Source organism: Vidua chalybeata, chromosome 25 (assembly GCF_026979565.1).
Source record: "Vidua chalybeata isolate OUT-0048 chromosome 25, bVidCha1 merged haplotype, whole genome shotgun sequence".
Taxonomy (NCBI): Eukaryota; Metazoa; Chordata; class Aves; order Passeriformes; family Viduidae; genus Vidua; species Vidua chalybeata.
Window position 1 is genome coordinate 2,886,586 of NC_071554.1, and position 24,670 is coordinate 2,911,255.

At 54.6% G+C, this 24,670-nt stretch overlaps 2 protein-coding genes and 1 long non-coding RNA gene across 7 annotated transcripts; 2 read left to right on the top strand and 1 right to left on the bottom strand.

Annotated features, from left to right (window-relative positions):
- Positions 1-1,709: 1,709 nt before the first annotated feature.
- Positions 1,710-17,700, top strand: SELENON (selenoprotein N). The gene is made up of 12 exons (XM_053964309.1): positions 1,710-1,841; positions 5,248-5,365; positions 6,378-6,508; positions 6,958-7,170; positions 7,833-7,957; positions 8,594-8,731; positions 9,503-9,584; positions 10,524-10,712; positions 11,693-11,798; positions 12,612-12,724; positions 14,726-14,827; positions 15,722-17,700. Exons 1-12 carry the CDS (start codon positions 1,728-1,730, stop codon positions 15,890-15,892), a joined length of 1,602 nt encoding a protein of 533 aa, XP_053820284.1. The 5' UTR covers positions 1,710-1,727; the 3' UTR covers positions 15,893-17,700.
- Positions 15,911-24,648, top strand: MTFR1L (mitochondrial fission regulator 1 like). Of its 4 annotated transcripts, none has more exons than XM_053964317.1 (8): positions 17,858-18,301; positions 18,382-18,445; positions 19,509-19,613; positions 20,269-20,378; positions 20,858-21,069; positions 21,290-21,614; positions 23,706-23,830; positions 23,916-24,648. In XM_053964317.1, the coding sequence occupies exons 2-7, from the start codon at positions 18,431-18,433 to the stop codon at positions 23,809-23,811; spliced, it is 873 nt and encodes a 290-aa protein (XP_053820292.1). In that variant the 5' UTR covers positions 17,858-18,301; positions 18,382-18,430; the 3' UTR covers positions 23,812-23,830; positions 23,916-24,648. The 4 variants fall into 4 exon arrangements, with proteins under 4 accessions (XP_053820290.1, XP_053820293.1, XP_053820292.1 ...); XM_053964316.1 differs by having other exon boundaries at positions 17,860-18,301; positions 23,995-24,648; XM_053964315.1 differs by lacking the exon at positions 17,858-18,301 and adding an exon at positions 15,911-16,257 and having other exon boundaries at positions 23,706-24,648.
- On the bottom strand, positions 20,747-21,369 carry LOC128799710 (uncharacterized). 2 transcript variants are annotated; one of them, XR_008434806.1, is made up of 2 exons: positions 21,216-21,369; positions 20,747-20,936 (listed from the first exon to the last, which is right to left on the bottom strand). It is a non-coding gene; the product is annotated as an uncharacterized LOC128799710 (long non-coding RNA). The 2 variants fall into 2 exon arrangements; XR_008434807.1 differs by having other exon boundaries at positions 21,198-21,369.
- Positions 24,649-24,670: the final 22 nt, after the last annotated feature.

Below are 24,670 nucleotides of genomic sequence, written 5' to 3' on the forward strand. Positions count from 1 at the left end.
CATCTTTATGAGGCGGCTGATGACACTGGAAATGGTTCAGGTGTAAAATGAGCCCTTGTGCCTCTCACAGAATCACCCCAGCTCTGCCACCACCCTGCCAGGTCCCCTCCTGCTCATTTCCCAGACAAACCAGGAGGTTTATCCTGTTCCAAACTCATCCCATCCCGTTACACTCCGTGCTGGGTTATTCCAGGGAAGCAGCAGCTCTGCCCCCCTCGCTGCCCAGCCCAGCAAGTCCGGCAGGTTTTACAGCACATCTGCTCCAGGTGCTGAGCTCATCCCTGCTGAACTCCCAGACCTGTCCCTGCTCCCTGAGTCATTTCCATGCTCTGCTAACCGCAAAGCCGTGATCAGCTTCTTTATGGAGCAGAGTTCCAGGGAAGTTTTCTGCTGTGCTGCAGAAGGGACTTTATTCTTCCTCCCTCAGTGCAACAACCCTGACGTGAATCACAAATATCCCCCTTGGTTCCACTGCTGGGCTCCCCTGCCTGGTCCCATCCTCATCCTCCCTCCTCCTCCCTTAATGGCTTGGTCATGCTCTCGCTCATCTCCGTCTCGAGAGTTCTTTAAACCTAAAACAAAAACGATTAGGCAGGCTTAGGATCCAGCAGAGCTTCAAAGGATTAAAGGATGACGCTTCCTGCTACCCTCGGAGAGATCAAACGCTTGGTGCTGCTGGCCCTGCAGCAGAAATCTTCCCCGGCAATGTGGGGATCAGAGCAGAGACTGGAAGCACGGAGGAGCAGGAGGATGAGGTGTGGGGAGGGCTAAAAATGAATAAATTTGTGTGTCTTGGCCCAGCCACCGCTGAAGGACAGTGTGACAGCAGTGGGCGGCCGTGGAGGGACACTGAAAACATGGGAGGTGGAAAAGCTTGGGGTGGAAATTACCCAAAATGTGGCATGGTGGTAAAAATGACCCAAAATGTGGGGATGATGCTGGAGAAAGGCTGAGCACCGTCACCCCAGGGCTGCCAAATCATTCCCATCCCCTAATTCCCATCCCTAGGGCTCAAACCTCAGGGGAATCACTGCAAGTGAACCCACCGATACCGCTTTTGTTAAAAAATGCCCATTTTGGTCAGCTACAACCAAGTAGAAGTACAGGATACTGCTGGTTTTGGGAGGTGCAGAACAACTTCAGGGGATTGTTCTTTCTGGGAAAAGCTGAATTAAGGACAAAATGCCACTGTGGGAATGTGGGGATGGATACACACCCATGGATAATAAAGGCATGGATATTATCCCATGGATAATAAAGGCAAAGTCCTTGGAGACCAGAGAAGGACAGGGTTCATCCCTCCAAGCGCCCTCACAGCAGAGACATTTCAGCCAGCCCAAAAAGCGCTTTTTCCTGAACGACTGCCACTCATTTCACATTAAAACGTGGCTTTACCCTGACAAGTGCCGCCCATTTAACACCAAAAAGACCTTTTCCCTAACCGGGCGACGGGCATTTAACACTAAAACCTACCTTTTCCTTAGCTGGTGCCGGCCATTTAAAACAATATTTTTCCCTGACGGACCGACGGTCGTTTAACACTAAAATACATTTTACCCTGACCGGGTGCCGGTGATTTAACATTCCTCTGGCGGTGACTTAACACCGAAAAGGTGGTGTTTTTTTTTTTTTTTTTTGCGCGGCCGGGGCCCGCGGCCCCTCCTCGCCCGCCTGACGCCTCCCCTGGCCGGGCGGCCATGGCGGCTCCGCGGCGCGGGCCCGGCGCGATGGCGGGGCCGGGGCCCGGGCCGGCCCCTCCGCGCCTGGCGCTGGCCCTGGCCCTGCTCGCCGCGCTGGTGGCCCTCAAGTACTACCGGGACGCGGAGGCGGCGCGGCAGCAGGTACCGGGCAGCGGGCAGGGGCGGGCCCGCGGGGCCGGGCGGAGGGAGGAGGAATGGCGGGCCCGGGCGGCGTGAGGGGAGGCGGCGGCACCGGGCGGACAGCGGGGCTGAGGGAGCCTTAGCCGGGCTGAGGGGGCACCAGGAACCGGCACCGGGGCTGAGGGAGCCTTAGCCGGGCTGAAGTGACCACTCGGCATCGATGGGGGCTGAGGGGGCCATAGCCAGGCTGGGGTGGCCACCAGGCATCCATTGCCAGGGCGGTTGGGGTGGCCACCGCTGGACTAAGAGGAGTATAGGCATTGTGGCTAACGGGGCTGAGGTGGCCGTAGCCAGGCTGAAGTGACCGCCAGGCTTGGGGTGACCACCAGGCATCAGTGGCCATGGGGGTTTGAGGCATCGCTGGTGTTGGGGCGACTGCCAGGCGTCAGTGGCTGCTGAGGTTGAGGTGGCTGTGGCCAGGCTGAGGTGGCCACCAGGCATCAGTGGGGTTAAGGTGGCCACTGGGCTGAGGTGGCCAGGCTGAGGTGGCCACCAGGCCTCGGGGGGGGTTAAGGTGGTCACTGGGCTGAGGTGGCCACCAGGCATCAGTGGGGTTAAGGTGGCCACTGGGCTAAGGTGGCCACTGCCAGGCTAAGGCTCTGCAGAGCTGTGGTGGCCACCAGTGACTAGCTGCCCCTGGCCCTGCTCTGGGCTCTCCATCTCACAGCTCCTCTGCCACAGCTTCCAAAGGTCACTGAGAAGCAGCAAAAGAAGGGACGAGTTGAAAAGCCCCTGGGGTTTATGTTTGGGTTTTTGTTTTAAATGAGGCCGATTGACTCTTTTTGATTGTAGTCCATGTAATTCTAGTGGCTGCAGGGGCTTTGGGGATCTCCTTTGTGGGCTCTGCGCCCCAGCCCTGAACATCTGAGGAGGTTCTGGGGAAAGAACAGATTTCTCCTTCTTGATACTCCTCTAGTACAGAGAGAAGTGTTTTTAAAGGATATTTTTTAAGGATGCCTCTTTTCTTTGTCTCTTGCATTGCAAAAAGGGACAAATGGTTTAAACAAGTTAATTAGAAGAATTTTTCCAACAAGGACAGGAGGGTGAGGACATTTTCACAGCCTGGCAGGTCTGCTGGAGGTTTGTTTTTTCTGGAGGACAGGCAGACAGTTGTCACTGGCTGCTGCTGGAGAGGAGAACAAAATATAAACAGCCCAAGGTTTTTATTTTTTTCTTCCTCTTTCTTCAAACATATGTCTTGTCTCTTCCTATGGAAATGTTTATTTAGCTGAACCACCCACAAGCAGGTGGGAGAGGAGAACTCTTTGTGGGAACCACAGCTCTGTTCCTCTACAAAAACACCTCAGCTCAGCCTTACCCCTCTGGCACCAACAGGGAAGTTGTCTTCCTTATAACCTCAGATTAAAAAGAGAAAGGGAAAAAACCCAACAACTCCTGGGAGCTTTCTTTAATGTGAGTGTTACCAGAAAGCAAAAGGCCAAGCCCTGACGTGTCTCTCTGCTTTTAAACGTCATTTTTGTCGTCCCTGGTGTCTGAATGCAGCAGGACTGGAGTGTTCTCCACTGGAGCCTTTGTTCCTCCGTGTCTGGGGCCTTATCTCCAGCTGGGTGGCTTCTCCTGGGTCCCACTGCTGGGGGGTCACTGCTCACCCCGTGGGCCAGTGCAGCTGAGGGACATGGCCATGGCTCTGTCTGGACACGGCCTTTGGGGTGCTCGTGTCCAGCATCTGTGATCCCACCTCATGTCCTGCTGTCCTGGAGGTGTTCCCGTGTCCCTGTGGGGCACAGCTGGCTCTCCTCCTGCCCCCAGCCCCCTTCCATGAGGGGAAAAATTACTTCTCCCCACATTCCAGTCATACAAATTCCAACCCCATCCCTCAGGGTTCGTGCCTGTGAAGTGCAGAACGAGGAGAGGCTCTAAAAGATCCATCAGCAGAGGAGCTGTGCTGTGCTGAGGAGAGCAGAGGCAGCAGAGCATCCCTTCAGAGCTCAGCCTGCCCTGCCCAGGGGAGGCTCCTGCTCCCTGCCCAGGACCCTGAGCTGGCTCCCAGCCCAGCAGTGATCTCCAGCACAGGTGAGATCTGGAGCTGGAGAGATCTTGGAGCCTGGCACGAGCCTTGTGTGACACTGGGAGATGTGTCAGTGCCTGCAGCCAGGTGCTCAGCAGAACTGTTACCTGTTTCCAGAGCCCAGGACGCTCATCCCCATTCATTCAGAGATTAAAAGCAGGTTAACTGTGGACAGTCCACAGTGCATTGTGCACAAAAAACCATCTCCCTTCATTTTTTCATGTCCTTGGCCATGTCCTCATCCAGATCTTCGTTTTGAGTTCCAGTTTATTTCAGTCTCAGCCCTGGAAGGCTCTTAAGTGCTTTTGTAGCTGCAGTTGATGGGAGCAAAGCCTTCCAGGCTGCATTAGTGCTGCTTCAGGCTGGCAGGCAACAGATGGAAAATAAACTGGTTCAGGAGCTCTGGGGATGGTGGTGGTGCTGCAGGCAATGGAGAGCAGGCACGGGTGAACAGCAGAATGCAGAGTGTTTGTGCTCCCAGTTCCAGGCTTTTCCAGGGTTGGCAGGGCAAGCTGGTGGATCCTGGGGCATGTGCCAAGGGCTGGCTGGCACCAAGGGCTTTGTCTCACCTGCTCTGTGTCTCTCCCTCCTCTCACGCCAACCTGGAGCTCTTGCGCTGCCTCCAAGTTGTCCCTTTCCCTTCCGACTGGAAGGAAGCATCCAGAGCCCTTCTGGGGCTGCTCCAAGGGAAATATCACCTTGGTGAGCCCTGTGGGGGCTTTGCAGAGGGAGAAACTGAGGCACAGAGAAGCTGAGATCCTGTGGAAGTTTCTGGAGAAGGCCGTGGGTTCTGTGACTCCCTGATGGATGGCTGAAGGAACAGGGAGTCAAAATATTCCGTGCGGTTCTGAGGCTGGAGATTTGGAGGGGCACTGACCAGGGCAGGGCAGTGGAGTGGATCCCACCACTGGAGTGGATCCCACCACGAATGGAAGTTTCTAATTCCAAGGACTCAGCTCACTCCCTCTGTGCTTTTGGAATGTGGTACTGACATATTTGACTGCCTTTGTTTGACTACACATCAGCAATCACCACCTCCAGGCGCTCCCAATAGCTGCAGGTTTAGGACTAACAAGCTGGAAAAAGTGGGGAATTTTTCTGACAAAAGACACTGAACGTGAGTAAATGGCTCAGCTGGAATTACTCAGGCAGATGCAGGTTCAATATCCTCGTGCCAGCAGTTCCTGGACACATTGCAGATAGCACCAAATCCTGCCAAGGGGCGTTAATCTTTCCCCTGGATGTGCTGGGAAGAGTGGGATTAACTCCAGAGGGGCCAGAGTGGACTTCTGCAGGAGGTTCCAATGAAATCTCTCTTGTCTCTTCTTCCCAAACCAGGAGCTGGCTCTGAAGTCCTTGGGGAATGAGGGGCTGTTCCTTTTCTCCTCCCTGGACACCAACAAGGACCTGTACCTGAGCCCAGAGGAGTTCAAACCCATCGCTGAGAAGCTCACAGGTGGGTTCCTGTCTGCCTTCCAGAGCCCTCCCTGCACAGAGCCAGACATAATGAGCCCCAAAGCTTGAATTCACTGAATAGTTTATTCACTTTATTGTTTTCTGGGTGCTGGTTTGGCTCTTATTTACATGAAGACTTGGGGAAGCTTTCCATGTTGTTGAAAAGGCTTAAGCACCAGACATCACTTTGACAAAGTGCAGCTTTTACAAGGCGGAGGATCCCACTGCTGGACTAGCAAAGTACATAAGTTACTTTGTCTGGAGCTCAAAGGGGATTTGGGATGGGTGAATGCAACAAATCCAGGCCAGGCCAGGCCAAAAGCATCAGGGAGTCACAGGGTTTCATTCAGCTGGGGCAGCTCTCCTGGATGGCAGCTGTGGGAGATCATCTCTGGAGGTTGCATCAGCTCAGAGCAAGTGGCTCTGCTGGTGCCAGGCAGGGAGGATTGTGGGGATGACAATGGACACTGGGGACACAGACAGGGTTTGCTGTGCTCTCCTGGACAGGCTCCAGCATGTGCTGGGATTGCTCCGAGGGGCTGTGAGTCTGCCTGGGCTTTGCAGCCAGGCAAACAGGGAATCATGGAATGGTTTGGGTTGGGAGGGACCTTGAAGCCCATCCAGTGCCACCCCTGCATGGGCAGGGACACCTTCCACTGTCCCAGGCTGCTCCAAGCTCCATCCAGCCTGGCCCTGGACGCTTCCAGGGATCAGGGGCAGCCACAGCTTCTCTGGGCATCCTGTGCCAGGGCCTGCCCACCCTCACAAAGTTTTTCCCAATATCCAACCTAAACCCAGCCTCTCCCACTTTAAAGCCATTGAGTTGGTCCCCTTCCTCTTCAGTTCATGCAGCCAAAGCTGGTCTGGGGATGGGTCTGAGTTCTGCTGTGTGGGGACAGCTGGGAAACTCCCAGTGCTCCTGGATTTGCCAGGATAAACGTGTAATCACTTCACAACTGCTTAAAAGGGGAGGGAGGGGAAACAGCTGCTTGAATTCCTGTCCTCTTGTCTAGGGGTTGCTTCAGTCTCAGAATCCGAAGAGGAGGAGACGCCGGATCCAGACGGGGAGACTTTGTCCATTGTGGCCAAATTCCAGCCCTTACTCATGGAAACAATGACGAAGAGCAAGGATGGTTTCTTGGGAGTAGGTGTCCCGCAGGCCACAGATTCTGGGATAAACACGTTTGGTGGGCTGGGAGCAGCACCAGGAATACGTTGGGAGGGGACAGGATCCTGCTGAATCCTGTGGGGTTTGCTGTGACAGGGACCCCACTGCCCCCCTCAGCTTTTCAGGGTTTCAGCACACTCAGCAGCACCCTGCCCCAGTTAGAGCACCCTTCCTGGGAAGCTGGGAGCAGGAACTAGAGTTGGCTCTGCCTCAGCTGAGTGCAGCAGCACTGGTGTTATGTGGCATGTTCCCCTCTGCTCTGTTACTCACATTCTTGAAGGCTGACAGAACTGTTTGGTGGGGTAAGAAGAATTTGGGATGTGATACAAATCTTCTCCCCCTTTTCCAAAGCCTCCCTGCATCCTTGACATCACTGCACATTGGGAGGCTCCACTGTGAGCTCTGACAGCATCTTTTGTTCACAGATTTCTCACGTGGCTCTGTCTGGGCTCAGGAACTGGACGGCCCCAGCAGCCCCTATGAGTGTCCTGCTTGCCAAGCAGTTTAAAGCCTTTCTTCCTCCAAAGGATAATCTGGATCTTGGGGATCCGTGGTGGATAATTCCCAGTGAACTGAACATCTTCACTGGCTATCTCTCCAACAACAGGTTTTACCCTCCACCTCCCAAGGGCAAAGAGGTGAGATGTGAAACTCAGGTTTTATATGTGCATCCCTGGATTTTCTAAGGAAGCAGGAATTCTGTAGTGTATAGCCAGGAGCACCTAAACTGGAGGCAAAGCTGAGAGCAGGCAAAAGCTCTGTGTGTCTGTGACAGCCAGATGAGGCTGACTCGAGTAACTTCATCTTGTTTGTTAATTGTGTGGGACTTGAGGATAGTTTTTCCCAGAGAGGCTTTTGAGAAAGGACCTGTGCACGTTCCTGGTGGAACAGTGACCACGGGAGCCTTTAGGTGCCAAGTGGGACTCTGTGTGTGCTCAGCAAGTAAAGCCTGGCTGTGCATCCCCCTCCCCTGGCTGCAGGCAGGTGCTGCTGGGATCAGTGATTGCACTCCCACCCCTTCAAAGGCTGAAGCATTGATGGAGGCAGCCTTGCAGATCAGTTTGCCGTTCTGCCTGGGCTGATGAAAAGCTGCAGACCATGGGAATGGCACAGGAGCTGTGGAAGATGGATTTATTTGTGACAGCAGTGCCTTGTTTGTCTCCTTGGTGTGTGATTAGGTCGGTCCCTGAGCTGGGTGTTAAATCACAAACACTCTCTGGCCTTCCTGCTCAGGTGGGGGTTGCTTTGGAGCTGTGTGGGGGAACAGTTCTCGTTGTTGCTCATCCAATTCCCTCTGCAGGTGATCATCCACAAGCTGCTGAGCATGTTCCACCCACGGCCCTTCGTCAAGACGCGCTTTGCCCCTCAGGGAGCCGTGGCCTGCATTCAGGCCAGCAGCAGCTTCTACTACACCATAGCATTCCGGTGAGCCCCAGGGAGTAGGGGACAGCTCCAGTCTGTCCCCTGTGCCAGGGCAGGGCAGGAGGCTGCTGGGAGCCCCTGGCAGAGAACACAGCAGTCATGGCATGTTCCCATGGGATGCCAGGGGTGGTGTGGCTGGCAGGGGAGGAGGGTGGTGCAAGCCAAAGGTCACCTGTGCTGCCAGTGTCACTGTGCCCTCGTGGAGGGCATCACCCTTGGACTAGCCCTGGCTGAAAGGGGAGACTCTGGCTAGCAAGAATTTTGTTAGATTTAGGTTTATCAGGGTGTCTTTCCAAGGGGTAGAGGCCACAGAATTGTTTTACTGGCAGTGTTACACACGGCTTTGATGTGTCTGATCAAGCTGGAGGAGGGGCTAAAGGGGTCTTGTTCTGTCCCTGTGTTTCAAGGAATGTAAAGTATTTCATCATTCCTGGCTGCCCAATTCCAGAAGGCGTGGATACTGGAGATGCTCCTGACCCAGGGCATCTGTTCCAGTCTTTCACCCTCTTCATTGTGTGACATGAAAAGCTCCACCACTCTTGCCCAATTTAGGTTCATAATTTTGGGTGCTGGAGACAGCTTTTCCCTGCTGTCATCTGCAGTGCAGCATCCCAGCTGATGGCTCCTCTCTCCTTTCAGGATCCACGCTGAATTCCAGCTGAACGAGCCACCAAACTTCCCCTTCTGGTTTTCCCCGGGACAGTTCACAGGTTACATTGTCCTGTCCAAGGACTCTTCCCACGTCCGGGACTTCAGGCTCTTTGTTCCTAACAACAGGTACAGCTGTTTCCCTCTCATTTCTTGGAAAATCTCAGTGATTTGAGCTCTGCAGTTGCCTGTAAATGCATTTTTACATCACTGAGGATCCCTGATGCATCCAGGGCCTGATTCACTCCCCAGTAACTGTCCCTTGGTACTGGGAGGATGGGAGGGACAGGCAGGAGTGGCAGTCCCAGTGCCTGGCTGCAAGCACTGAAGTTCAGCAAGGCCTGGTGCTCCTCTTCCAACAGATTTTTTGCTTGGAGTCTCACAGGGTAAGGCTTTGTGTGCAGAGCTTTGCGCCAGCTCGTTCCTGCTCTCTGGCAAGGAGCTGGAAGTGTTTCAGGTGGAAGAAGCTTCAAATCTCTTTGCCCATGACAAGAGTGAAAATTCTATTACAATGTTACCCTGGCGACTCAACCCCAGTGGCTCTGTCAGCACATTTCTTACAGCCAGCCGACACTTTGGGCTCTGCCAGCAGCCTTTTGCTTCCAAAAAAAAGCACTTTTAAAAGTTCAGCAGGATCAGAATGTGCGAGTCAAGTGCTGGGAAAGAAGAGGGAGCAAAGGCATCTTTCTCTCCTGTCATTTGACAGAGCTCAGAGGTGTTTTCCAGAGTGCTGAGTGGGTGCCTGGGCCCCGGTCCAGCAGGGATCTGGTGTTCCTGGGCTGCTGCAGAGATCTCCAAAGGCTCTGGGTCCAGTGCTGACCCTGCAAGAGGATGTTCCTGTTTGTTTGGGGTTCCCCATGCACAGCTTTAGCCCTGGGTGACTCATGGGTTCCCGTGCAGGTCCCTGAACGTGGACATGGAGTGGCTGTACGGGGCAAGCGAGAGCAGCAACATGGAAGTGGACATTGGATACCTGCCTCAGGTCTGTGCCCTCTCCCAGTGCTCCACACGTGTGCAGCATCTCCTCAGGGGTTTTTGTGCTGCCACTGAGCTGTGGAACCTCTGTGACCCCATTCCTTAGAGCTGTCTCTTGATCATTTCAGTACAGCAGTAGAATTTCCATTCATCTCTGTCTGTCCTTTGCAGCCCTGTTGGCAGCTCGTCTGATATTTTCCTTTTTCCCTCAGTGTGGGTTGAATCCTAAGGTTCTGGAGACTTCTTCCTTTTTTAAAACATTGCCTGACAGGCAGGAGGGAAGATGAGGAGCTGAACCCAGGCCCTGAGCCCAGAGCAGGGTATGAATAACTGTGGGTCTGGATTTAGAAAGTGCATGAGGTTTTTCCCCTTTTTTGTAGTAATCCCAGCTCTTGGGACAGGAAACATAAGTCAGAATTCTTACTGCCTGAATTCAACAGGCCCATGTTCTCCTAAACTAGAGTTGTGTTTATTTTTAATTGGCAAAAGTCAGGAAAGCAGATTTAGCAGGATCATTTCAGCTGTACGAGGACACAAACCACAAGGAAGCTCCTGGGAAGCTTTTCCTGCTGCTCCCTCTCGTGGCTTCCCAGGGCTGAGCTGGTGATGGGAGCAAGAGCTTCCAATGAGCCCTGCAGATCCTAATGATTGAAAGGATCTGGTGTCCCACAGTCAGTAATCTCCACTGGGAAGGTGGGAACATGGAGTCTCTGCATTTCCAATCCAGAGAGCACAGCCACACTGAGGGAAATTAAGTTCCTCTCCTGGTATTTCACTGGTAGAGTGCAGCTCTAGGAGATGGGAGATCAAGCTGTACCTTCCTGAGGAGCTGTATGGTGTTATTCTGGATCTGTATCCAAATTCTCCTGTATCTGTATTCTCCTGGAGCCCAGGAGAGCCAGCAGAGGGCTGTGTGCAGGGTCCCACCCAGCCTGTTCCCCTGCAGATGGAGCTGGAATCCACGGGGCCTTCAGTGCCCACCGTGATCCACGACGAGAACGGGAATGTCCTGGACAGCAGGGACCCCTCGGGGGAGCCCATCCAGTTCGTGTTCGAGGAGATCACCTGGCAGCAGGAGATCCCCTGGCAGGAGGCAGCCCACAGGCTGGAAGTGGCCATGTATCCATTTAAGAAGGTGAGGAAGGGGCTGGGCTCTCCTTGGCACATTGATTTGGGGCAGATTGTCCTCACTGAGCCATCCAGTGACCTGGAGGGCCAGCAGAGGCCACAGCCTGAGCAGCATCCGGGGCACTGGGAGGGTCTGAGCAGTGGGAGGGTGTCCCAGGGCGTTTGGGGTCACACAGCAGCCCAGACAGGAGCAAAGCCTCCATGTCAGGTGTCCTCAGGACTGTACCGTGGGTGTAGGCTCATCCTTCCTGCCTCTTATCAGTGGCTGCTGCTGTGATTTTGGAGCAGGCAGGTAATTGTGCTGCTTACAAATGGTTTTTCCTCTGGCTTTACTTCCACAGCAGCCAGGTGCCTCTGGACCAAGCTTTCCTTATCAGCAGAGAACACATGATGTGCCTGTGCCTCTGCAGCCTGCAGCCAGACACAAATTTATAGCTCTGGGTGACCCGAACTATTTAACATGCCAGCAGCCTGTGGAGCAGATGGCTACTGCCTGTCACTGCTTCCTTGGCTGAAGGGACACGTTTCAGTGGCTGCCTCCTTGTGCCCGAGCTTACAAATGTCCCTTCAGGCTGCCAAGATGTTAATATCAGTTCCTTTCATTTGAGTGATTGGAGCAGGCTCTGTGCAGCTCCCTCACAGGCAGTTCTCAGGCTGTTCCAGGAGGTTCTTTAATAAATATCTCAAGGCCAGATTTCCTAGCAGCTGAGGCGGGGTTGCAGACAGCCTGGCCACCCTGGTGCAGATGTTCTCTGCAGTGTGTAAGGTCAGGGCTCTGCAGGTGCCAGGGACAGGGGGACCACAGCCTCCCCAGGAGGTAAAGTTGTCCCTGGGGACACCACCACAGATGTCACTCATTCAAATCTGCAGGTCTTGCTGCAGATTGAGCTCTGTGTGTGTCACCCCTGGGTCTGGTTCCTTCAGAGCCACTCCTGTTGGAGCTGGGCTGTTGTGTGCCTGTTCCTCACGCTGTCCCTCTGCCCCCAGATCTCCTACCTGCCCTTCACAGAAGCCTTTGAGAGAGCACAAGCAGAGAAGAAGCTGGTGCACTCCATCCTGCTGTGGGGTGCCCTGGATGACCAGTCCTGCTGAGGTGAGGACATTCCCAGCCTGGCAGGAGGGATGGGGGCCAGGGAGCTGGCCAGGAGCCAGCAGGAAACCTTGTGCCACTTGTTTTGGCTCTGGAGATGCTGAATAGACAAAGGCTGGGAGTGGGGAGTTACTGATGAGAGCTGGGAGTGGGGAGTTACTGATGGGAGCTGCAAGTGGGAATTACTGATGAGAGCTCAGCTGCGTAGTGGCAGCACCAGCTCTGTCTGAGGCAGGTTGTGGGTCAGGTGCCTTTGTCGAGGTGGAGACATGGCTCTGGTCTTTCCCCTTCCTCTTTCCTGCTGGGGAAGAGGCAGCACTGGCAGGGAAAAGGGACACTGCTCTGTCTGCCTTGTCCCTGGCACCTGCACAGGAGAGGCCAGAGCCAGGCCTGGCCTTGGGGCTGTCCCGATGTGCAGCTCTTCCCCCTCAGTGCCTGAGAGTTTCTGTGCCACGTTGGGCAGGGTGGGTGGGTGGGTGGGAGGGGAAGGGACTCTTGAGTCCTGTCTGCCCTGAAAAACCCTCAGCACTGGGCTGTGCTTGGCATGAACAGCAAGTGGCACTCGGGGTGGCCTCCATGGCTCACTTCTGCTGGGCCTTCTGTGCCTGGCTTGGGCTCTGCTCTGCTGAGTCCCCTGTGCCAGCAGCACCTGTAGGGAACAAAAGCCATGGAAAACTGCCAACAATGGAGCAAAAAGACAGTGGGGAGGGCTGGGGGGAGCCAGAGTCAGCTGCCATTCAGCAGGTGGCATCGAGCATGGTGACAGTGACCTGAGGAAACAACAGCAAAGCCTCCTGTGCCTCTTCCTTGTGCCAGGTTCGGGGCGAACTCTCCGGGAGACCGTCCTGGAAAGTTCGCCCATCCTCGCCCTGCTGAACGAGAGCTTCATCAGCAGCTGGTCCCTGGTGAAGGAGCTGGAGGAGCTGCAGGTGAGGCTCACACTCTGCTGGGGGTGCCACTGGGTGCCAGGGGCAGGGGGAGCTCCCTCCTGTGCCAGGGGGGATTTTTGTTCCAAGCCCTCCCTGTCGTCGGCCGCTGCGGGGGCCAGGCAGACACCAGATGGAGTCAGGCTGAGAGCCTCCTTGGCTCTGTCCTGGTGCCAGGTTTAAAGCTAAACCAGATGCTTCTCTGTGAGACAGCCCTAGCCAAGGCCTCTGGTGCCATCAACCAACTGACTGCCCTGCAACCCAGGGTGTCATGGTTTGACACTGGCGCAATGCCAGCGCCCCCATGAAAATATACCTTCCCAAATAAATGCTGTGAGATGTTATCAGGAACAGAGCAGAGCAGGCCCAAGCTTAATAACAAAGGGAAAAAAACTTTATTAAACTACTACTACAAAAGACACAGGCACTAAATCCAGGATGAAGACCCTCTAAAACACCCCTCCGCCTCCCAATTTCCAAGACAACCACCATGAAACATCACCCGGGATTCCTGATCAAATGACCACCCTTCAGATAATCAATACTCAGTCTATCAAGGGAGAGAGAAGTCTCTCTTGCGCCATAGACCCTCCAGGAAAAACAGTTGCTACCTCCTGTGTTTCCATGTCACACATGGCAACCGCCCGGAGAAAATCTGCCAGTGTGACACTCTCCTTTCCATGTCACAGTGCTCTCACCACTGTGCATGGACAGACTGCTCATAGGGCTCCTTTAAGGATGCTTTGCCACGGACCAAAAGAGACAACAGTTCAGCTTCTCATCTTGAGACTACAGTCCCCCCCATTTCCCCCTGGGGCCGAGGGTCCAGGAACAGAGATCATCTTCTTCCTGAAGACAGAGGGCATCACCATTCCCTCCTCAGCTTTCCTCTGTTCTTGCCATTCCTGTGCTGTTGGTTGCTGAAGCAGGTCTCCTTGGGTCACCACTGCATCCCCCTATAATGCAGTCTCTATTGCAGGAGATTTTGGTTCAGTCTATGGCTAACAAGAAAAGTCCAGCCAAAAGCTACTTCATCATCTCCTCCCACCTAAATATTTCTTCTTCTAACATCTCAGGTCCTGGACTGTCTCTCTTCCACTACAAATCAAGGAGGAGTAATATTTTACAAAGCCCTCATTTCCCAGAAAGGGTTAAAAGTTCAGACTCCCTGGATGGCTGAAATCTCTGCCCAGCATCCCGTCTCCCACGCTGGACATCATCCCCCACTTTTCTCCTTCTCCTCTGCCGGCAAATTTCCAGGTGCCGCCAGGCTCTCTGTCACTTTCCCTCTGTGGGGGTGGGGGGGGCAAAGGCATCTCCGCTTCTCTCCACCCTTCCGTCCGCAGGAGCTGGCTGGGTTCCAGACCCTCAGCCCCTCGGCCTACCTGGACAAGGCCGCGTGGCTTCCCCTCCCGCACCCAGCCTGAGGCTGGGCAGGGGAGAGTCTGCACTCTCTGACGACCGGAACCAAAGAGACAGTTCTCCTGGGAGTTCTTGCTTTTAACCCCCTGTGTTCTCAGAGGCGTGTCCATACTTTCAGTGGTCACTCCAGGTGCCAATATCCAAACCTGACCACTGATTGGTTTGACCCAACTTCCTGAAAAAAAATTCACTTCCATGTCAAACCACGACACAGGGGCCAGCCAAATAACCAAATAACTGTCTGAGCCCTGAGGCTCCTGATTGAGCCTTTTCCCACTTCTGAGCCTGTGCTGGCAGCTGGGATCAGTCGCAGAGCTGGAGACTCTGGGAAAGGCTGGGGTCAGGCTGTTGGTGTGCCTGTCATGGGGTGATTTTCTTGTCTGGGGACAAAATCTGCAACTGAAATGAGAGAGGGAGCCTGAAAGGGAATGAGAGAGCAGCCTGTGAGAATGGTACCAGTTACCATTGCACTGCAAAGCAGATCTTTGCTCCCTCCCTCTCTCCTGTGTCCTGTGTGCTCCCCCTGTGCCATTCTGCCACTTCTGGGGTGTGCCCATGTGTGTTTTTGGTATCTCCCTGCAGAGCAACAGAGAGAATGAGTTCCACAGCAAACTGGCCAAGCTGCACCTGGAGAAATACAACTTCCCTGTGGAGATGATCATCTGCCTCCCCAACGGCACGGTGGTAAGGCTGGGCTCTTCCCATGGAATGTGTTCTCTGCAGGGTCTCCCAGACCTGGGACTGCCTTTGAGCCTTTGTTCCTCCACCTAGAAATCTGAAACAAATGTGTTTTACTTCAGAGACAGAAGAGCAGCAGCTCTGGGTGGGGGCAGAACAGACTTGAACCAAGTGTGACTCCTCATTGTGCCTGAGGTTTGGGAAGCCACTGTAGCTTTGTTTCCTGCACCCATGGCCCTTTGTGCTCATCGTTTGAAGAAAATCTCCTGATCAGCACCATCCAGCACATTTATCTCCCCAGATGGGTCACAGCAGATCAACTATTAGCCAGCCCACACTCTCTGGCTCTGCTGTGCTCCCAGCAGCCCCCACTGCCCTTCCCCCTGGATTTGGGGAGCAGTTCCTGACACCTGGCAGCTTGGTGCTGTCTGGGTCGGCTGCTGGGCTGGGCTAATCCTGCCCAGACACCAGCTGGTCACACCTGCAGGATCCCCTCGCTGTCCCCATGAGGCTGTGGGCTGTGACAATGGGTCAGGGTCCCCCTTTCCCATCTCAGGGGCAGCAGGAAGTGTTGGAAGCTCAGGTGCACCCCAGGCTCCATCTCCCAAGCTCCTGCTCACACACATGAGCTGAGCCTCCACGATTTTCCCCAAATCACCTTCATCTTCTTCTTAACCTAAGCAAAGGGTCAGCACCCTTGGGGGAAGATCACACATTCTTCTGTGACTGTGAAATTCAGACCCGAATTCTGGTTCCTGAATTAGCACTTGGAAAGAATTAGATATTCTGTAGGAGCTATTACAGCCTTGTCACCTCCAGTCACATGGCTGCAGGCCATGGCAGTGGATGGGGAATTGTTCTGACCCTGAGAAGTCTCCTCTCATCTGTTTTCTTTGCCAGATTCACCACATCAATGCCAACTATTTCCTGGACATTACTTCTATGAAGCCTGAAGATGTTGAAAGCAGCATCTTTAGTTTCTCAACCAATTTTGAAGACCCTTCTACTGCAACTTACCTCCAGTTCCTGAAGGAAGGGCTGCACAGAGCAAAACCATACCTGCACCCCTAAAAACAGGCACCTGAATGCCCCACTGAGATGGCCAAAGACTTCAGAGATCTATTTTGGTTACAGCAAAGCCTCCTCATCTCCATGCCAGACGTTGGTGTTGAACTGCAGGCAGTCAGTCCCAGACCCGGTCTTGGTTTGAGCCTGAGTTCCAGTTTACACAACCTGCCCTTTCAGTTCAGGCACATTTCTACAGGAATGAAAATACTTGAATCCATTCCCAGTGCACCTGCCTGGGTGTGCCACCCACCTTCATTTCTTTGCAGCTCCTGCTAAGCCTGGTGGAACTGGTGTAACCCCAGGACTGCTGATCTCCAGGACTTGCTGAGTGCAGGGAGCAGCACTGCCATTGTGACCGAACACTCGTGGTGAGGACAGAGTCCTGCTCCCCTCGGGGCCAGCCTGGTGTCCTGGGGCAGCTCTGGACACTGACTGACAGTGACAATCCGTGTGACAGGGCCGTGGCAGCTGTGTGTGACAGCCCTGAGCAGCGCCCTGTGTCACCTGGTGGCCTCACTCAGGCAGAGTCTGTGCCCCGAGGGTGGCACAGGGACACTAGGAGTGGGCCCCAGGGCATCAGAGGGGTCAGGTGAGGATCAGTTTGAGCCCCCAGGAGCTCCCCCAGTGACCCCAGGCTAAAGGACACAGCAGTGAGCAGTGTCCCACCCATCCGTCCCTCCCAGGGCTCCCTCCCCAGCAGCTCTGGGAGCTGCTCCCAGTGTCCCTTGAAGCTCGTGCTCTGTCCCTGTTTGCTTTGAGCTTCCAGGTTGTGCTGGGTGAGGAACCATGAAGTTCCTTCTGGGAACTGCCCTGAGATCCTCACCTGGATGAGGACTGGGCAGTTCTAAAAGCCAGAAGTACAAAAAGGTATTTTCAGGAATTTTTTCCAAAGAGATTGTTCAGACATGAAGCCATTATCCCTTACCTGAAGCCACCTTGAGCAGTTGCTCCCACTCTGTGCCAATGCCTGGATACAGAATGAGCATCATGTTGTAACTTGGAGAAGGAAAGGTTAAATGGAACGGGTTTTAAGGCATATTCCTACAGACATGTGAGGGGACAAAGCATCCTCAGTAGCTGCCTGCAGCCAGCCCTGGCTGGTGATGCTTTTTCTGCTCTCTGAAGCACAATTTTGTTGGACCAAATCAAATTAAGGGAAAAGCCTTTTTTTTTTTTTTTTCATTCCTGGGCTCCAGGTCCTGGGAGGAGCCTGGGGGTGGCAATTACCCTGTCCCCAGCCTTCCTGTCCATACCTGAGCCTGGGGACTGAGCTTAGCTGGACCTCTGGGCTGTCACTTCACTAATTGCTCTAGTGAGATTAATTAATGGCCCCGGGATGTTTCTCAGTGTTGGCTTTGTAACTATGCATTAGCTCTGCACTTTCTCACACCCCAGTGGGACAGGCAGGGTCTCAGAGTTCCTGTCACCCCTTGGGCACTTCCATCCCTGCCGGATGATCCCTGTTTATTCTCACGAGCTCTCGGCACGAGCCTGGACAGTGGCAGAGGGAGCCCCAAAGCCACCTCCACGCCGGAGCAGCCTGGGGGATCCCGAGGAGTCACAGGGGAGCCGCCCGTGTCCCTCTGGCTGTTAACGTGCCCGGCTGCTCCGTGGCTGCCGCCCGGGTGTCCATCGGTCGGTGCCCAGCGCCGTGTGCTCGCCCGTTCGCTCCGTGTTTTCTCGGGAGCGGGTCCCGCTGCCGCCCCTGCCGCGCCTGGTGACGCCCCGGCCCGAAACCCGCGGCGGGCCCGGGCCGATGTCGGCCGGGAGGGGCGGCGGAGCGGCCCCGGTAAAACATCCGTGCATCCTCAGCTCGGCCTCCACTCTCCTTCCTCCGCCGGGGCTGCGGGTGGGCGAGGGGCGAGCCGGGGGCGCTGCCCCGCACCGGGGTCCCTTTACACCTAATGTCCCTTTACATCGGGGTGTCCCCGGATGCCCCCCATGTACCGCGGTCCCCAGTGTCCCCATTGCACCGCGGTGTCCCCAATCTTCCCTTGCACCGGGGTGTCCCCACTGCCCTCTGTCCCCTGTCCTCCCGGCCCGGGCTGTGCCCTTGTCCCCGGGCTGTCCCGTTGTCTCCGGGCTGTCCCCGTGTCCCCTGGCTGTCCCCGGATTCTCCCGTTGTTCCCGGGCTGTCCCCCCGCCCCGGGCTGTCCCCGTGTCCCCTGGCTGTCCCCGGGCTGTCCCCGGATTGTCCCGTTGTTCCCGGGCTGTCCCCGTGTCCCTTGGCTGTCCCCGGGCTGTCCCCTGTCCCCCGGGCTGTGCCCTTGTCCCTGGGCTGTCCCCGGCCCGGCGCAGGCGCTGCGGCCCCGGAAGGGCGCGGGCGGGTTCTGGTTCTGGTTCCGGGCCATGGCGGCGGAGGGGCCGCGGCCGGCGCTGGGAGCGGGCCCGGGCTGCGCCGCCGGCCCGCAGGTACCGGGGGTCGGGCTGCGCGGGGCCGGGCCGGGCCGGGCCGGGCCGGGCGGTGCTGCAGCCCTCGTTGTGTGTTGCAGTGAGCGAGCGGAGCGGGTGCGATGAGCGGCCGGCGCTGAGCCAGCGGAGATGGACGCGGAGGCCGTAAGTGACACGGGCCGGGACACCCGGACCCTGCCCCGGTACCTGCCCCGACACCTTCTCCTAGAGCAGCCCCGAGCACCTGTCCCGGCCCCGGGCACCTGTCCCAACCCCGAGGGTTGCCCCAGAACCTTCCCCCGGCGCCTTTCCCCAGCAGCAGCTTCCGGGCACTGCCCCAGCAGGGATCTGTTCTCTCGCTGCCCGGCGCAGAGGTTGGGTCTGAAGGGCTCCTCAGGAATTTCAGGTGTGTCAACATGGTGCTCAGGGACAGCACAAAACGAGCTCCAGCAATAAATCAGTTATTGGGTGTGCTGTGGGCTGAGCTTTGTCATTGTGGTGTTCTCTGCGCAGAGCCTTGTGCTGTTCCTGCCATGGGCTGAGCACTTCACCTTTTGGGTCCAGCTCAGAAGCGTCCTGAGAGCTCTAAACCAGCTGCTGTTTCTGAGAGCACTCTCCAAGGCTGCTCCCCATGGCCCTGGGCTGGGACAGGCACTGGATAGACTTGTCACCTGTCCCCCAAGAAATGTTCAGCCTTATCCCAGGTGGGAAGGGAGCACAGGAGGTCTCCTGGTCCAGCCCTGCTCAGGCAGGGCCTCCTGGAGCAGGTTCCTCAGCAGCATGTGCAGGGAAGGAGACCCACAGCTGCCCTGGGCTATTTAACAATGCTTGTGCTAAAGGTGATGTTGAAGCAGGAGTGTCCCTTGAATGACACTTTCTTTTGATGTCATTTTCCTCCTGGGCCCTTGGTGTGTTGCTGTTCTCCTCCTTTTGCCAAGTTTTCCTTTGTGAAAATGCCTGTTAACAGTGCTTGTTACTAAATGCTTTCAGTTTTCAGTCCTGAAGACACTGCATCCATGTCCAAAATGCCCCTGCACCTGTCTGGCTGTCCCCTGTGCTCAGCTGAACACAGTTTTGTGAAATGGGGACCTCAGTTATCACAAATTACAAGTGAAGAGATAAAAAGCCAGACATCTGACTCTTGACAGTTGAGGAGAATTTCCAGGTTAATGAAATTCAAGAAGAGCACTGACTGGAGATACTAACTGTGTGCCGTGGGTCCTTGCAGACCATCCCCATCTGGCAGAACAAGCCCCATGGCTCAGCTCGCAGCGTGGTCAGGATGATCGGCTCCAACCTCCCCCTGAAGCCCTGTCCCAGGGCCACCTTCGAGGTGAGTGACCCCTGGGCTGGGGGTGCCTGGGGGAGCTGGGGCAGGACAAGGCACTGCCATCAGCTGCTGGTTTGGCCCCACACATCTGCAGAGTTGTAGCCACAAAACCTTCACCAGTACAGTTAAGAATTTTTTTTTAATTATTTCCTTTTTTTTTTTTAATTCTGTTGTTGTAAAGTAATCACTGGCAGCTTGAGGAAGTCCCTGCTCAGTGTCTGAGCTGGAGGAGATGGAAAGGTGGAGCTGCTGACCCAGGCTTTTGCTGTGTGACCTCCAAGGGGCCGGGTGCCCTCTGGGCCTGTTCCCAGGATTGTGGAGTCCCCGACGTCACCCCTGGAGCTCAGGGCTGGCACTTGGAGTGGCAGAGGGTGGCACGTGGCTCTGGCAGCGCCTGGCCTGGATCAGGTGTCCCCTCCTGCCTCTCACACACAGCAGGAAGGAGCAGGAGCTGGCCCAGGGAAGTGCCCAGACCCAAAGGATTTATCTCCCAGCTCCAAAAACTCGAACAGTTGTGCAAACTAAAGGAAACCTGCTGGAATGGCTGTTGTGCATGTGGCAGACACAGCTGCTCACAGCACAGGGGCTCTGGCAGCACATCTGGGGCAGCCCCAGGAGAACAAACACCATCTCCTCAGCAGCATTTCCTCCCTGCCAGGTTCTGCCAAGTGTCTCAGATCTGTATTTGGGTGATGTGCCCCCCGTCCCCACCTTGGCTGACATCGTGTGGATCGCAGCAGACGATGAGGAGACCTACGCCAGGGTCAGGTTGGTTTTCCTCTGCTGCCTTCTGGCACAGAGCTCAGGCCAGACTCTGCTCAGATGACCACAGCTCCCAGTCCCCTCAGGGTCTGATGTGGTGCCTCTTGAAAGACATTTTTCCCCAGAGAGGGGAAAAAAATGACAAAGTACCTGGAGAGGAATTCCTGCAGGAAGTGCCAGCAGCCTGTGCCATGCCATGTTTCACTCCCTGGTCTGTGCACAGAAACCCCCTGCTCAGGGTGTTTTCTGGTCAGGAAGTGTAAGGTTGAGTTCTCCCAGGACTGAAATGCCCTGTCCAGCCTGGCCTTGGACACTTCCAGGGATCCAGGGGCAGCCAGTTTCCTGTGTTCCAGAGAGCACCTCTGCACCTCTGATGGTACACAGAGGCTTCATTTGTTTTATTGGAGGCTCTGCTGCCCTCAGCAGGGGCCAGGCTTTGTCATGGAGAGGTTTGGACTTAGTGACTGATAGGTTTTTGTCCCCAGAAGTGACACTCGCCCGCTGAAGCACAAGTGGAAGCCGAGTCCCTTCACAGTGATCCAGAGAAACGCCTCAGTGCCCAACCTGAGGAAGCAGGAGGAGAAGCTGCTGGCCCTGAAAAAGCCTGGTTTGCCAGCCCTGAGCCGGACCACAGAGCTCCAGGATGAGCTGAGCCACCTGCGGAGCCAGATCGCCAAGATCGTGGCTGCAGAGTCAGGTGGGATCAGCATTCCCGCTGGGGACTGGGCTCTGGGTTCCTCCAGGCTCACTCAGGGCTGTTCTCCAGCAGCTCCCTTGGTGGGATGTTGGCTCTGGGGGCAGCCCAGGGGCCATGTTTAGATTTACATTCTGCTGTAAATTTACGTTCTGTTGTGCTGGGGAAAAGCTGTCCCACGTAGATTGCTGTGAGTTCATCCACCTCTTGTTTTCTCTTCCAGCCTCTGCCCAGCTGACACCAGATCTGTTATCTCCAGGGAGCTCGAATGCCTCTTCTCCTGTACACTGCTTTGGACCCTCTTTCCAGTCCACCACGTCCTTTGTGATCAGTGACATCACGGAGGAGGAGGCGGAGCTGGAGAGCCCCGAGCTGCCCTCGGTGGCCGAGCTGCCCGCGGTGGCCACACTCTGCTCTGCCCCCGAGGGCCGGCCTGAGCCCAAGGACCCCGACGAGGAGGACTCCGTGTCGCTTTCCAAGGCCAGCAGCTTTGCTGACATGATGGGGATTCTCAAAGACATTCATAGGATGAAGCAGAGCAAAGACTTGTAAGTGCTTCCTGAAATTCTCTTTTAATTTTGTGTCAAATCTGTGCAGAGCCTGGGCACGGCGCTGGCTGCTCCGTGTCCTTCGTCCCTGGGGGAAATGCCTGTTAAGAGCAGAACTTGGTAACTCATTCCTGGGGTTTTTGCCTTTCTGGGATGTGAAATAATGGAGAATTTTCATGGGGGAAATACCTCCCTGGAGCAGAACTTGGTAACACATTCTTGGTTTTGTTTTGTTTTTTTCTTTTTCCTGGATAGGAAATAGTGAAGGGGAACTTAAACTGTTTAAAGCTGTCTGTTCCAGCTTGTTCACCTGACAAAAAGCTGTGTTTGCCCAGGTGCAAGCCAGCCCTGTGTGTGTGTTGGCAGCTTTCAGAGTGAGGAAGGTGCTGCTCTTAGCCCACCTCACATTCCCAGGCAGTTGGGAAGCTCAGCAGCTTTTCCAACATGGAATATACAGGGATTTAACATGTGGAGCTTCTCAGCTTGTGTGGTTCTTCATCTGGCCCAGCTCTGGGCGTGGGCAGGGTGAGTTTGCACTTGCCTCATGAAGAATTAACAAGTTCTGATTGTGAGAACTCCTGAAACTGCTCCATGGACAAGATCCTGCCCAGCTGAGGAAGTTCCTTCTCCAGTGCTGGCCGTGCCACCTGCCTCTCACAGGCTCAGATCTCTGCTGGAGCTCAGTCTCCACACTTCCTATTCTGTTGTGTGAGATTCCTGGCCAAAAATACCACGCTGGGTGGGGGCTGTGCACAGTTGCTGTTTCCCAATTTGGTTTGAAAGGAATTAGATTCTCAGCACTGAAAAAATTCAAGTCAGATGAGAGGAACACACTCAGCTTCCACAGCCAGAGCATCTGGGGGTGTCGCAGCTCAATCCCTCACAAAATTCCCCCTTGGCTCTGGTTTTCCTGAGGGGAGCTGCCAGCCCCTGCTCCTGCAGAGAATGCTGCCACACAGAGGCTTTTTTTGCCCTCATCAGCTCCTCTGCCTCAGCCTCTCCTGCACACAGCAATGATGGTTTGGGGTTTTTACAGCTTAATTAAAGCTGTCTGAAGAGTGCAGGTAGCTGAAAAATTAAGTTAATTGCCGATGTTCATTATTTGATGAGCTCTAATTCCTAATTCTGGTGCAGTTGTGGAGCAGCCTCTGTGCTCCCCCAGCAGTACTGGGCAGCACTGGGAAGCCTGAAGAGGGTCAGGTGCTCTTTAAGGGGAGGAAAAAAGGTGCTTAAAGATGCAAAAGATGCTTGAAAAGATAATTACATCGATGTTTCTCTGCTGCTGCTGTGTAGGAGTCAGTGCTTAAACTCAGCCTTTGTGTTTAAACTTGGAAGCTTCAGGAACGAATGAGGAACAGGCAGAAATGTTCGAGTGTCTGCTGGAAATATTCCAGGGTTTGTTTTTTTGTCTTTTAGGAATGTTCCAAACTCCCATAATGTTTTCTGAGTGAGAGAGGGCTTCAGCTATGAAAAAAAAAAAATAAAGCTCTGAGATTATTATTGCAGGTTGTAAACAAAACCGCGGTACGTGAGGGAAAAGAGCTGAGGTTTGGCCTCCTGTAAAATAATCTTCTAAAAGGAGCTGCTTGTGTGAACTTGTTGGAGGAGACAGATTGCCCTGGGAACAGGAGAACTCGTGTAGTGGAAGGAAATCTGCACCAGCCCTGCTTTAAAATGCCTGGGATCTCCCATACTGGAATAGGGAAGCAGAAATCCACAGTGCAGCAAAATTAGTGAAAAAAACAGAAACTTTCAGAGCTTCCCCCCAAACACCTCACTGAGGGTTGATTTATGTGGAGGGGGATGGAGGCTGTGCATAATTAATGAAGTTTTGGGTTGACTGCTTGTTATCAGCACAGTGGAATAAGAATCACCCAGAGCTTTGAGCATGAGATTTCCCTGATCCCCCTGGAGCCACAAAACGAGTTCCTGGAGCTGAATTCCCCTTTTTTGTTGTTTTGTGGTGTCCTTTTGCACCTCCTCCGCCTGTGACAGCATGTCATGGTGAAAGCTGCAGGAGAGCCCTGTCAGAGAGGGGCTCTGGCTCCTCCTGGGCTGATGGCAGTGACTGTGTGCTCTGTGCTCCTGCAGGACCCGCCCGTCCATGAAGGAGGAGGACCCAGCCGTGCTCATCGCAGAGGTCCTGAGGAGGAAGTTTGCCCTGAAGGATGAAGACCTGGCCCTGAAGGAGAAGTGATGCTGCTGCACTCAGCTCTGTAAGCAGAGTTCATGCTCCCAAAACCTCCTCCACAGTAGCTGCCTTCTCCTAAGGATTGAGCCTTTGCCTCTTTTATTAACCAGACACGGTTTGTGAACCGGACACTTCGTTAGGAAGGACCCTTTGGATTTGATGTGTTTTCCATGTGTTGTTCTATTTAAGAAAAACCTTTTTAAGAAGATGGAAGCTCTTTTCCACCTGTGTGTTGGTGTTGGTGGCTGGTGAGGATCTCCTGGAGTGCTGCTGGATGAAGTCCTTTGTACCTGCACTTTTCCTTAGGTTCCAGTTTAGCATTGAGCTGTAAGGATAGAACCAGTTCCCATGCCCAGTATGAACAGGACAGACCCCCAGTCCTTTATCCTGAGGATGGCACAGAGCTGCTGAGAACAAGCTCATGAGTGCTTCCAGCTCTCCAGGGCTCTGGGGCTGTTGCACTATGGTGGGAAAAGGTGGGGTTTTTTTCCCCAAAACCCCCTGGCTCGGGTCTGAGGGATTTTGTGTGCCCTGGGTGTTCCTTCTCTCACAGATCAGCCCACAGTTGCATGACAGAATGGCCTTAATTTCTTGCCAGTAATTTAATGTCCCATTACCAGTCCCTGCATCCCCAACCTGTGTTTTATTTGGCCTCCCAAAGGTCTGTTTATTGACCTGGCACCAATGCAAAGGGCAGGAGGACTTTGGCCTTGGTTGTGGCTGCAGTTCCCCCTCACTCAGAGAGCTCTCCCCCAGCTCCACGTTCCCTGCAATGCCCCTCATGGCTGTATTTAAAGTATGACTTTTTTTTTTTCCTTTCTATAAAATGGAGCCTTAATAAGACACTGATGGTCTATGGGGTTAT

What these genes read in the sequence shown, in the direction of transcription:
- MTFR1L (XM_053964318.1), top strand. Translation starts at nt 18,239, where the DNA reads ATGGCGGCGGAGGGGCCGCGGCCGGCGCTGGGAGCGGGCCCGGGCTGC. An exon ending in GCTGCGCCGCCGGCCCGCAG is followed by an intron (nt 18,302 to 19,508) that starts GTACCGGGGGTC and finishes GGGTCCTTGCAG; the next exon opens with ACCATCCCCATCTGGCAGAA. An exon ending in GTCCCAGGGCCACCTTCGAG is followed by an intron (nt 19,614 to 20,268) that starts GTGAGTGACCCC and finishes CCTCCCTGCCAG; the next exon opens with GTTCTGCCAAGTGTCTCAGA.